Source organism: Anomalospiza imberbis, unplaced genomic scaffold (assembly GCF_031753505.1).
Source record: "Anomalospiza imberbis isolate Cuckoo-Finch-1a 21T00152 unplaced genomic scaffold, ASM3175350v1 scaffold_1103, whole genome shotgun sequence".
In the NCBI taxonomy this organism is placed as follows: domain Eukaryota; kingdom Metazoa; phylum Chordata; class Aves; order Passeriformes; family Viduidae; genus Anomalospiza; species Anomalospiza imberbis.
The window spans coordinates 3,965-16,095 of NW_027099495.1; the positions used below are offsets into that span (position 1 = coordinate 3,965).

Sequence of the window (12,131 nt, forward strand, 5' to 3'; positions counted from 1 at the left end):
TTTTTTCCCCATTTTCGGGCTTTTCCCCCATTTTTTGCCATTTCCCCCCCATTTTTGGGTCCGTTTTCCCCCATTTTTGGCCTCTTTTCCCTGCTTTTGGGCACTTTCCCCCCATTTTCAGGGTCCCCGATCCAATTTTTGGGATCTGTTCCCATTTTTTGGGTTCGTTTTCCCCATTTTTTGGGCTCTTTTCCCATTTTTTTGGGTTCGTTTTCCCCATTTTTTGGGCACTTTCCCCGATTTTTGCCTCTTTCCCCCCCATTTTTGGATATTTCTCCCCAATTTTTGGGCACTTTCTCCGTATTTTTGGCCGCCTTTCCGTGATTTCTGGGCCCTTTTCCCGATTTTTGGCCTTTTTTGCCAATTTTTGGCTTTTCCTCCCCATTCCTGGGCTCCTTTTCCCGTTTTTTTGGGCTTTTTTCCACATTTTTCCCTCTTTTCCCCCAATTTCGGGCTTTTTTCCCGCTTTTTGGGCACTTCCCCCCATTTCCGTGGTCCCCAATCCCATTTTTGGGTGTTTCTCCGCATTTTTTTGGGCTCTTTTCCCCTTTTTTGGGCATTTTCCCGTTTCTGGGGCTCCATTTCCCCATTTTGGGGTTTTTTCCCCCACTTTTGGGCTTTCCTTTCCAGTTCTTGGGCACTTTCCCCCCGTTTTCTGACACCCCGGTCCCGATTTCTGGGCTCTTTTCCCGGTTTTCGGCCTCTTTTTCCCGATTTTTGGCTCTTTTTCCCCATTTTTGGGCTCTCGCCTGGTGCAGCTCCCGCGTCCGGTCCCTCATGGCGGCCGCCCGGAAGCGGCCGCGCACGCGCAGAGGCGGCGGGGAGCAACCATCGAGACGGCGCCGCTCTGGCCGCCGAAAAAACCATAGAGACGAGCGAGAGTCCTCCACGACCATAGAGACGAACAGGAAGTCCTCCAAAGCCATAGAGACGAACAAAATGTCCTCCAAAGCTATAGAGACTAACCGGAAGTCCTCCCTGACCATAGAGACGAACAGGAAGTCCTCCAAAGCCATAGAGACGAACAGGAAGTCCTCCAGAGCCATAGAGACTAACCGGAAGTCCTCCCTGACCATAGAGACGAACAGGAAGTCCTCCAAAGCCATAGAGACGAACAGGAAGTCCTCCCTGACCATAGAGACTAACCCGAAGTTCTCCAAAGCCATAGAGACGAACAGGAAGTCCTCCAAAGCCATAGATACTAACCGGAAGTCCTCCCTGACCATAGAGACGAACAGAAAGTCCTCCAAAGCCATAGAGACTAACCGGAAGTCCTCCCTGACCATAGAGACGAACAGGAAGCTTACCGGAAGTACCATAGAGACGAACAGAAAGTCCTCCAAAGCCATAGAGACGAACAGGAAGTCCTCCCTGACAATAGAGACGACCCGGAAGCTTACCGGAAGTGTCATAGAGAGGAGAAGGAAGTCCTCCAGAACCATAGAGACGAGCCGGAAGTCTTTTTAAAAAAAAAAAAAAAAAATATAGAGACGCGCGAGAGTCCTCCACGACCATAGAGACGAACAGGAAGTCCTCCAAAGCCATAGAGACTAACAGGAAGTCCTCCCTGACCATAGAGACGAGCCGGAAGCTTACCGGAAGTGTCATAGAGAGGAGAAGGAAGTCCTCCAGAATCATAGAGACGAGCCGGAAGTCTTAAAAAAAAAACAAAAACCATAGAGACGAGCGAGACTCCTCCACGACCATAGAGACGACCCGAAAGCTTACCGGAAGTGTCATAGAGAGGAGCACGAAGTCCTCCAGAACCGTAGAGACGACCCGGAAGTCTTAAAAAAAAAAACAAACCACCATAGAGACGAGCGAGAGTCCTCCACGACCCTAGAGACGACCAGGAAGTCCTCCAAAGCAATAGAGACTAACCGGAAGTCCTCCCTGACCATAGAGACGAACAGGAAGTCCTCCAAAGCCATAGAGACTAACCGGAAGTCCTCACTGACCACAGAGACTAACGGGAAGTCCTCCAAAGCCATAGAGACTAACCGGAAGTTCTCCCTGACCATAGAGACGACCCGGAAGCTTACCGGAAGTGTCATAGAGAGGAGCAGGAAGTCCTCCAGAACCATAAAGACGAGCCGGAAGTCTTAAAAAAAAAACAAACCATAGAGACGCGCGAGAGTCCTCCACGACCATAGAGACGAACAGGAAGTCCTCACTGACCACAGAGACTAACGCGAAGTCCTCCAAAGCCATAGAGACTAACCGGAAGTTCTCCCTGACAATAGAGACGAGCCGGAAGCTTACCGGAAGTGTCATAGAGAGGAGAAGGAAGTCCTCCAGAACCATAGAGACGAGACGGATGTCTTTTTAAAAAAAAAAAAAAATAGAGACGCGCGAGAGTCCTCCACGACCATAGAGACGAACAGGAAGTCCTCCAAAGCCATAGAGACTAACCGGAAGTTCTCCCTGACCATAGAGACGAGCCCGAAGCTTACCGGAAGTGTCATAGAGAGGAGAAGGAAGTCCTCCAGAACCATAGAGACGAGCCGGATGTCTTTAAAAAAAAAAAAAAAATAGAGAGAAGCGAGAGTTTTCCACGACCATAGAGACGAACAGGAAGTCCTCCAAAACCATAGAGACTAACGGGAAGTCCTCCCTGACCATAGAGACGAACAGGAAGTCCTCCAAAGCCATAGAGACTAACCGGAAGTCCTCCCTGACCATAGAGACTAACGGCAAGTCCTCCCTGACCATAGAGACGACCCGGGAGCTTACCGGAAGTATCGTAGAGAGGAGCAGGAAGTCCTCCAGAACCATAGAGACGACCCGGAAGTCTTTTTAAAAAGAAAAAAAATCATAGAGACAGGCGGAAGTCCTCCGAGGGAAAAACCATAGAGAGGAGCCGGAAGTGCGTCCCGCACGCCGCGGCCTGGGCGGAGCGGAGGGGGCGTGGCCGGGCGGCGGCACTTCCGGGTGGCGGCGGGAGCGGCGGGAGCGGCGCCAGGGGGCGGTAAGAGCCCCGGGTGGGTCGCCATGGCAACGGCCCCGCCCACCGCGACCCCCGCGGGGAAAGGGGGGGGGATGGAGGGGAACTGGGGGGGGACTGGGATGGACTGGGACAAACTGGGGGGGACTGGGGGGGAACTGGGAGGGGACTGGGACAAACTGGGGGGGACTGGGGGGGACTGGGGGGGACTGGGAGGGGACTGGGACAAACTGGGATGGGCTGGGAGGGACTGGGAAAGGTTTGGGGGGGAACTGCGATGGACTGGGATGAACTGGGGGGGAACTGGGCGAACTGGGGGGCGATTGTGAGGGAACTGGGAGGGGACTGGGACAAACTGGGATGGGCTGGGAGGGACTGGGATGGAACTGGGAGGGACTGGGAGGGACTGGGAAGGGTTTGGGGGGGGTCCTGGAGGGACTGGGACGGAACTGGGAGGGACTGGGGGGCACTGGGGGGCACTGGGGGGCACTGGGTGAACTGGGATGAACTGGGACAGACTGGGGGGCACTGGGGGGCACTGGGAGGCACTGGGGGGCACTGGGTGAACTGGGATGAACTGGGATGAACTGGGACAGACTGGGGGGCGCCGGCTCTCGTTGCCGGGAGGATCTGGGGCCCCTCTGGGGGCATTTGGGGCCCCCAGGTGAATTTTTGGGTCGTTTTTGCCCCCCCAGGTGATTTTTGGGGCCCCCAGGTGAATTTTTGGGTCGTTTTTGCCCCCCCAGGTGATTTTTGCCCCCTCAGGTGATTTTTGGGTCCCCCAGGTGTTTTTTCCCCCCCAGGTGATTTTTGGGTCATTTTTGGGTCCCCCAGGTGTTTTTTCCCCCCCAGGTAATTTTTTGGGTCATTTTTGGGTCCCCCAGTTTTTTTTCCCCCCCCCAGGTGATTTCTCCCCCCCAGGTGATTTTTTGGGTGATTTTTTTGGGTCCCCCAGGTGTTTTTTTCCCGCCCAGGTGATTTTTTGGGTCATTTTTTTGGCCGATCTCTTCCTCTCAGGTGATTTTTTAGGTCATTTTTGCTCCTTTCAGGTGATTTTTTGGGTCCCCCAGGTCATCTTTGGGTCCCCCCTGGTGTTTTTTTCCCTCCCTAAGTGATTTTTTGGGTCATTTTTGGGTCCCCCAGGTCTTTCCCCCCCCCCCCCCCAGGTGTTTTTTCCCCCCCCAGGTAATTTTTTGGGTGATTTTTCTCTACCAGGTGATTTTTGGGTCCCCCAGGTGATTTTTGGGTCCTCCAGGTGATTTTTTTCCCCCCCACGTGATTTTTTGGGTGATTTTTCCCCCCCAGGTCATTTTTTGGTCCCCCCAGTGTTTTTTCCCCCCTCAGGTGATTTTTTGGGTGATTTTTTGGGTCCCCCCGGTGATTTTTTTCCCCCCCAGGTGATTTTTTGGGTGTTTTTTCCCCCCTCAGGTGATTTTTTGGGTCATTTTTGGGTCCCCCAGGTGATTTTTTCCCCCCAGGTGATTTTCGGGCCCCCCAGGTGTTTTTCCCCTCCCCAGGTGATTCTCCCCCCCCCCAGGTGACCCCACCTGCGCAGGCGCCATGGCCCAGCCGGGCCCCGCCCCCACCCCGCGAGGCCCCGCCCCCGAGCCGCCAGGCCCCGCCCCCGAGCCCGCAGGCCCTGCCCCCGAGGCGCCGGGGCCGCTGGCGCTGCTGAAGGCGCGGGCGCTCGACGTCACCTTCGACGTGGGCGACGACTACGAGGTCATCGAGACCATCGGCACCGGCGCCTACGGCGTGGTCAGCTCGGCGCGGCGCCGGGACACAGGTGAGATACACCTGGGATACACCTGGGATACACCTGGGATAGGTGAGATACACCTGGGATACACCTGGGATAGGTGAGATACACCTGGGATACACCTGGGACAGGTGAGATGCACCTGGGATACACCTGGGATAGGTGGGATACACCTGGATTACACCTGAGATACACCTGGGTTACACCTGGGTTACACCTGGGGGGACGGGTTACACCTGGGTCACACCATCGGCACCGGCGCCTACGGCGTGGTGAGCTCGGCACGGCGCCGGGACACAGGTGAGGCACACCTGGGTTACACCTGGGATAGGTGAGATACACCAGGACACACCTGGGACACACCTGGGTTACACCTGGGGATACCTGGGGACACCTGGGACACACCTGGGACACACCAAGGGGGGTGGGTTACACCTGGGACACACCTGGGACAGGTGAGATACACCTGGGTTACACTTGGGATAGGTGAGATACACCTGGGCACACCTGGGCACACCTGGGCACACCTGGACACACCTGGGGACACCTGGACACATCAGGGACACACCTGTGCACACCTGGGGACACCTGGGACACACCTGGACACACCTGGGCACACCTGGGCACACCTGGACACACCTGGACACACCTGGGCACACCTGGGCACGCCTGGGGCACACCTGGGCACACCTGGGGACACCTGGGACACACCTGGACACACCTGGACACACCTGGACACATCAGGGACACACCTGGGCACACCTGGGGCTCAGCTGCCCCCCGGCCCCGCCCCCCAGGCCAGCAGGTGGCCATCAAGAAGATCCCCAACGCCTTCGACGTGGTGACCAACGCCAAGCGGACGCTGCGCGAGCTGAAGATCCTCAAGCACTTCAAGCACGACAACATCATCGGCATCAAGGACATCCTGCGCCCGGCCGGGCCCTACGGCGAGTTCCGCTCCGTGTGCGTCCCCGCCGCCGGGCGGGGCAGGGCAGGGGGCGGGGCTTGGGGCGGGTTGGGTTGGGGTGGGGTGGGTTGGGTTGAGTTGGGTTGGGTTGGGTTGGGTTCAGTTGGGTTGAGTTGGGTTGGGTTGGGTTGGGTTGAGTTGGGTTGGGTTGGGTTGGGTTGGGTTGAGTTGGGTTGGTTAGGTTGGGTTGGGTTGGGTTGGGTTGAGTTGGGTTGGGTTGGATTGGTTGGGTTGGGTTGAGTTGGCGTCGGGCGGTTGACGGGGATGGATGTGAGCGGTGTTGGCTTTGGAGGTGCCGGGTTTGAGCGTCCGGAGTGCGGCCACATTGACCCAACCCCACCCAACCCAACCCAACCGAGCCAACCAACCCAACTGAACCCAACCAACTCAACTCAACCCAACCCAACTGAACCCAACTCAACCCAACCCAACTCACCTCAACCCAACCCAACCCAACCCAACCCAACTCACCCAAAAACCCTCGTGGCCGTCCCCCTGACCGCCCCGCCCCGCCCCTCCCCCCGCAGCTACGTGGTGCTGGACCTGATGGAGAGCGACCTCCACCAGATCATCCACTCCTCGCAGCCGCTGACGCTCGAGCACGTCCGCTACTTCCTCTACCAGCTCCTGCGCGGCCTCAAGTACATCCACTCGGCCAACGTCCTCCACCGCGACCTCAAGCCCAGCAACCTGCTGGTCAACGAGAACTGCGAGCTCAAGATCGGCGACTTCGGCATGGCGCGGGGGCTGGGCGCCGACCCCCGCCAGGCCAAGGCGTTCCTCACCGAGTACGTGGCCACGCGCTGGTACCGCGCGCCGGAGCTGCTGCTGTCGCTGCACCGCTACACGCGCGCCATCGACATGTGGTCGGTGGGCTGCATCTTCGCCGAGATGCTCGGCCGCCGGCAGCTCTTCCCCGGCCGCAACTACGTGCACCAGCTCCAGCTGATCATGGCGGTGCTGGGCACGCCGCCGCCCGGCGTCATGGCGGCCATCGGCGCCGAGCGCGTCCGCGCCTACGTGCAGAGCCTGCCGCCGCGCCCGCCGGTGCCGTGGGAGAGCCTCTTCGGCGAGGCCGAGCCGGCGGCGCTGGCGCTGCTGGGGCGGATGCTGCGCTTCGACCCGCGGGAGCGCGTGGGCGTGGCCGAGGCGCTGCGCCACCCCTTCCTGGCCAAGTACCACGACCCCGAGGACGAGCCCGAGTGCGTGCCGGCGTTCGACTTCGCCTTCGACCGCCAGGCGCTCACCAAGGAGGAGATCAAGGCGGCCATCGTGGCCGAGATCGCCGACTTCCACGCGCGCCGCGACGGCATCCGGCGGCAGATCGCGCCGGCGCCCTCGGCCCGCGCCGACGTCAACATGGCCGACGTCGGCGCGGCCCGCGGCGGGAGCGAGGCGGCCGATGCCGAACTCGATGCGGCCGACGCCGCCGCCGGCGACGCCGGCGCGGCCGACGGCCCGGCGTGGCCGCCCTGCGCCGACGTGGACATGCCCAGCCCCGGCCCCGCCCCCGACTGCCCCATGGACTCGCCGCGGGTGAAGGCGGAGCCGGGGGCGCCGGCGGCCCCCAAGAGGGACGGCGCCATCTCGGACGACACCAAGGCGGCGCTGAAGGCGGCGCTGCTCAAGTCGGCCATGAGGAACAAGAGCAAGGGTGAGGGGGAGGGGCGAGTTTGGGTCGGGTTGGTTTGGTTCAGGTGAGTTGGGTTGGGTTGGGTTGGGTTGGGTTGGGTTTGGTTGGGTTAGGTTTGGTTGGGTTGGGTTTGGTTGGGCTGAGTTGAGTTGGGTTCGGTTGGGTTGGGTTTGGTAGAGTTGGGTTGATTTGGTTTCAGTTGCCGCTCGTTCAGTTGGGTTGGGTTGAGTTGAGTTGGGTTCGGTTCAGTTGGGTTGGGTTGGGTTGAGTTGGGTTGGGTTAGTTTGACTTCCTTGGAGTTGCCTTCACTCCCCTTGGCTCGATTCGAGCCCTGATTGGCTGCCTCCCCTCGCCCTGCCCTCTGATTGGCCGACCTCCGCCCTCCCCTCCCCTAGACCCTCCCTGCGCCGCGCCGGAGGCGCCCGAGGGCCGCAAGCCGGTGACGGCGGCCGAGCGGCAGCGCGAGCGGGAGGAGAAGCGCCGGCGCCGGCAGGAGCGCGCCAAGGAGCGCGAGAAGAAGCAGCGCGAGCGCGAGCGCCGCGAGCCCCGCCCCCGGGGGGAGGGGCTGCACGGCCTGGTCCTCACCGACGACGACCGCCACCTCCTGGAGCGCTGGACCAAGATGGCCGACGGCGCCCCGCCGCGCCAGCCCGCCCCGCCCCGCCCCCCCGCCCCGGCCCCGCCCCCCTGCCCCGCCCCGCCCCCGCCCGCCGAGGCCTGGCCGGGCCCCGAGGCGTGGCCGGAGCGGCCGGCCGGCGCCGCCGACGCCGACGTGGCCACGGTGACGCAGCAGCTGCAGAAGTCGCAGGTGAGGGGGGCGGGGCCGGCCCCCGAGGGAGGGTGGCCACGCCCCTCCCTCACCGCCACGCCCCTCCCCCGCAGGTGGAGGATCCGCTGCCCCCCGTGTTCCCGGTGACGCCCAAGGGCAGCGGGGCCGGGTACGGCGTCGGCTTCGACCTGGAGGAGTTCCTGAGCCAATCGCTGGACATGGTGGGGGAGGCCAAGGACAGGTGGGGCCGGTGGGGTTGGGTGGGGTTGGGTGGGGTTGAGTTGGGTTTGGTTGAGTTGGGTTGGGTTTGGTTGAGTTGGGCTATCTTTGGTTGGGTTGGGTCATCTTTGGTTGGGTTGTCTTTGGTTGGGTTGGGTTGGGTTGGGTTGGGTTGAGCTGGGTCATCTTTGGTAGGGTTGGGTCATCTTTGGTTGGGTCATCTTTGGTTGGGTTGGGTTGAGTTGGGTTGGGTTCGGTTATCTTTGGTTGGGTTGGGTTGGGTTGGGTTGAGTTTGGTCGGGTTTGGTTGGGTTGGGTTGGGTTGGGTGAGTTGGGTCATCTTTGGTAGGGTTGGGTCATCTTTGGTTGGGTCATCTTTGGTTGGGTCGTCTTTGGTTGGGTTGGGCTGTCTTTGGTTGAGCTGCCGTTCCTTGTCTTGGCTCCTCCTCCTTTTCCGCTCCCCTGGCCCCGATTGGCTCCGGCCGCCTCCCGCCCCTCCCCCCGCAGCCAGGGCGACTCGGCGCCGCTCTCGGCGTCGCTCTTGGCCGATTGGCTCGAGGTTCACCGCCTGAGCCCCGCCGCGCTCGAGAGCCTCCAGCGCGACCTCCAGCTGGGCTCGCCCATGCTCCTGGCCGACGACCCGCCCGCGCCCTGAGCCCCGCCCCCGCCTCCGCCCGGAGCCACGCCCACCGCCGGCCACGCCCCGCCCCCGCATTAAATTTGTACCAAAACGACGCCGCCGCTGCCTCGCGTCTCTGGGTGGGGGGAGGGGGCGTGGCGGCCATCTTGGACCCCCGAGGAGGAGGAGGGGGAGGGGGAGGGGCGGGAGGAAGAAGAGGCGGAGCCGGCTGCGTTTTTGGCAATGGTTTCGTAGCAAAGACATCACAGACCACGAGGGGGCGGCACGGAGCGCGGCGGGGGGAGGGGGAGGGGCGGCCCCCGGCCCGGTGGGGGGAGGGGCGCGGGCGCGGCGCCGGCGGGACGGGAAATCTAAGTGGGGCGTGGGGGGTGGGGGTGGTGCCGGGGTCGCCGGCGACGTCGGCGTCGTCGGACCGTTGAGGACGCCGTCGGGGGATCGGTGAGGTCGTTGGGCCGTTGACGGGGCCATCGATGACGCCGTTGGGTCATCGATGACGTCATTGGGCCGTTGATGAGGTCGTCGATGGGGTCATTGGCCATCGATGACATCATTGGGTCATCGGTGGGGTCATCAATGATGTCGTTGGGCCGTTGATGATGTCATTGGGTCATCGATGACATCATTGGGTTGATGAGGAAATTGGATCATCGATGACATCATTGGGTCATCGATGAGGTCATTGGGTAATTGATGACATCATTGGGTCATTGATGAGGTAATGGGGTCATCGATAACATCATTGGGTCACTGATGGTCATTGGGTAATCGATGACATCATTGGGTCATCAATGATGTCATCAGGTCATCAATGAGGTCATCAGGTCACTGACGGGGTCACCCATGAGGTCATCAGGTGGGTGGGCAGTTGCCCAGTTGGGCGCTGCCTGGGTCATCACTGGTCAGTCGCTACTGGTCACTACTGGTCACTACTGGTCACTACTGGTCATCACTGGTCATTACTGGTCATTACTGGTCATTACTGGTCACTACTGGTCATTACTGGTCACTACTGGTCACTACTGGTCAGTTTGGTCACTACTGGTCATTACTGGTCATTACTGGTCATTACTGGTCTCTACTGGTCGTTTCTGGTCACTACTGGTCATTACTGGTCGGTCATTACTGGCCAGCCGTTACTGGTCAGTTGTTACTGGTCAGTTTGGTCATTACTGGTCATTACTAGTCACTACTGGTCATTACTGGTCTCTACTGGTCGTTACTGGTCACTACTGGTCATTACTGGCCATTACTGGTCAGTCGTTACTGGTCAGTCGTTACTGGTCACTACTGGTCAGTTGTTACTGGTCATTACTGGCCAGTCGTTACTGGTCAGTCATTACTGGTCACTTTGGTCATTACTGGTCATTACTGCTCACCACTGGTCAGTCGTTACTGGTCAGTCGTTACTGGTCATCACTGGTCAGCTGTCACTGGCTAGTTGTTACTGGTCAGTCGGGTCGTTACTGGTCAGTTATTACTGGTCATTACTGGTCACCACTGGTCAGTCGTTACTGGTCAGTTGTTACTGGTCACTTTGTTCACTACTGGTCACCACTGGTCACCACTGGTCACTTGTTACTGGTCAGTCATTACTGGCCAGTCGTTACTGGTCAGTCGGGTCGTTACTGGTCAGTCGTTACTGGTCATTACTGGTCAGCTGTCACTGGCCAGTCGTTACTGGTCAGTCGTTACTGGCCAGTCGTTACCGGTCATCACCGGTCAGTCGGGATCGGCGCTGTCCTGCACCGGTCAGTTGGGTGGGGGAGGGGCCGATGGACGGGGAGGGGCATCGGCCGCAGCGTGACCAGAGGGGGAGGGGATCGGTCAACCAGTGGGGGGGCACTGGTTGGACTGGTCAGCGATGGGTTAAACTGGTCAGCGATGGGTTAACCAGTTGGGTGAAGGGTTAACCAGTTGGGTGAAGGGTTAACCAGTTGGGTGAAGGGTTAACCAGTTGGGTCGGTGAAGGGTTAACCAGTTGGGTCGGTGAAGGGTTAACCAGTCGGGTGATGGGTTAACCAGTTGGGTGATGGGTTAACCAGTTGGGTGAAGGGTTAACCAGTTGGGTCGGTGAAGGGTTAACCAGTCGGGTGATGGGTTAACCAGTTGGGTGATGGGTTAACCAGTTGGGTGAAGGGTTAACCAGTTGGGTGAAGGGTTAACCAGTTGGGTGAAGGGTTAACCAGTTGGGTCGGTGAAGGGTTAACCAGTCGGGTGGGTGATGGTCGGACTGGTCGGGTTTGATGGCACCTCCCCCACCCAGCTGGGATCGGCCAACCCAACTCAACCCAACTCAACCCAACCCAACCCAACTCAACCCAACGCAACCCAACCCAACTCAAGTCAACTCAACCCAACCCAACCCAACCCAACTCAACCAACCCAACTCAGCTCAACCCAACTCAACTCAACCCAACCCAACTCAACTCAACCCAACTCAACCAACCCAACTCAACCAACCCAACTCAACCCAACCCAACCCAACTCAACCCAACGCAACCCAACCCAACTCAAGTCAACTCAACCCAACTCAACCAACCCAACCCAACTCAACCCAACTCAACCCAACCCAACCCAACTCAACCCAACCCAACCCAACTCAACCCAACCCAACCAATCCCACACAACTCAACCCAACTCAACCCAACTGAACTCAACCCAACCCAACCTAAACCAACCCAACCCAACTCAACCAACTCGACTCAACACAACTCAACTCAACTCAACTCAACCCAACTCAACCAACCCAACCCAAGTCAACCCAACCCAACCCAACCAATCCAACCCAACCCAACCTAAACCAACTCCACTCGACCCAACCCAACCCAACTGAACTCAACCCAACCCAACTCAACTCAACCAACCTAAACCAACCCAACCCAACCCAACTCACTTAACCAACTCAACTCAACTCAACCCAACTCAACCCAACTCAACCCAACCCAACCAACCCAACTCAACCCAACTCAACCCAACCCAACCAACCCAACCCACCCAACTCCACCCAACCCAACCCAACTCCACCCAACTCCGCCCAGCCCGTGGCCCCTCCCCCCCCAGACCCCCACTCACCCCTCTCCCCGTGGCGGGGGCGTGGCCGGAGGGCGGGGCAGGGGGATGATGGCATGGGATGAAGGCCGAGGAGGAGGAGGAGGAGGAGGAGGAGCCTCGCTTAGATTTGCCGGCGCCGGTGCCGGGGG

General features: G+C 59.5%; 1 protein-coding gene across 5 annotated transcripts; it reads left to right on the forward strand.

The window, feature by feature from the left end:
• The first annotated feature begins 4,567 nt into the window (after nt 1–4,567).
• Nucleotides 4,568–8,963, forward strand: LOC137465804 (mitogen-activated protein kinase 7-like). Of its 5 annotated transcripts, none has more exons than XM_068177829.1 (6): nt 4,568–4,730; nt 5,501–5,666; nt 6,198–7,324; nt 7,699–8,111; nt 8,186–8,313; nt 8,799–8,963. In XM_068177829.1, exons 3-6 carry the CDS (start codon nt 6,217–6,219, stop codon nt 8,944–8,946), a joined length of 1,797 nt encoding a protein of 598 aa, XP_068033930.1. In that variant the 5' UTR covers nt 4,568–4,730; nt 5,501–5,666; nt 6,198–6,216; the 3' UTR covers nt 8,947–8,963. The 5 variants fall into 5 exon arrangements, with proteins under 5 accessions (XP_068033930.1, XP_068033931.1, XP_068033932.1 ...); XM_068177830.1 differs by having other exon boundaries at nt 5,501–5,650; XM_068177831.1 differs by lacking the exon at nt 4,568–4,730 and adding an exon at nt 4,954–5,003.
• Nucleotides 8,964–12,131: the final 3,168 nt, after the last annotated feature.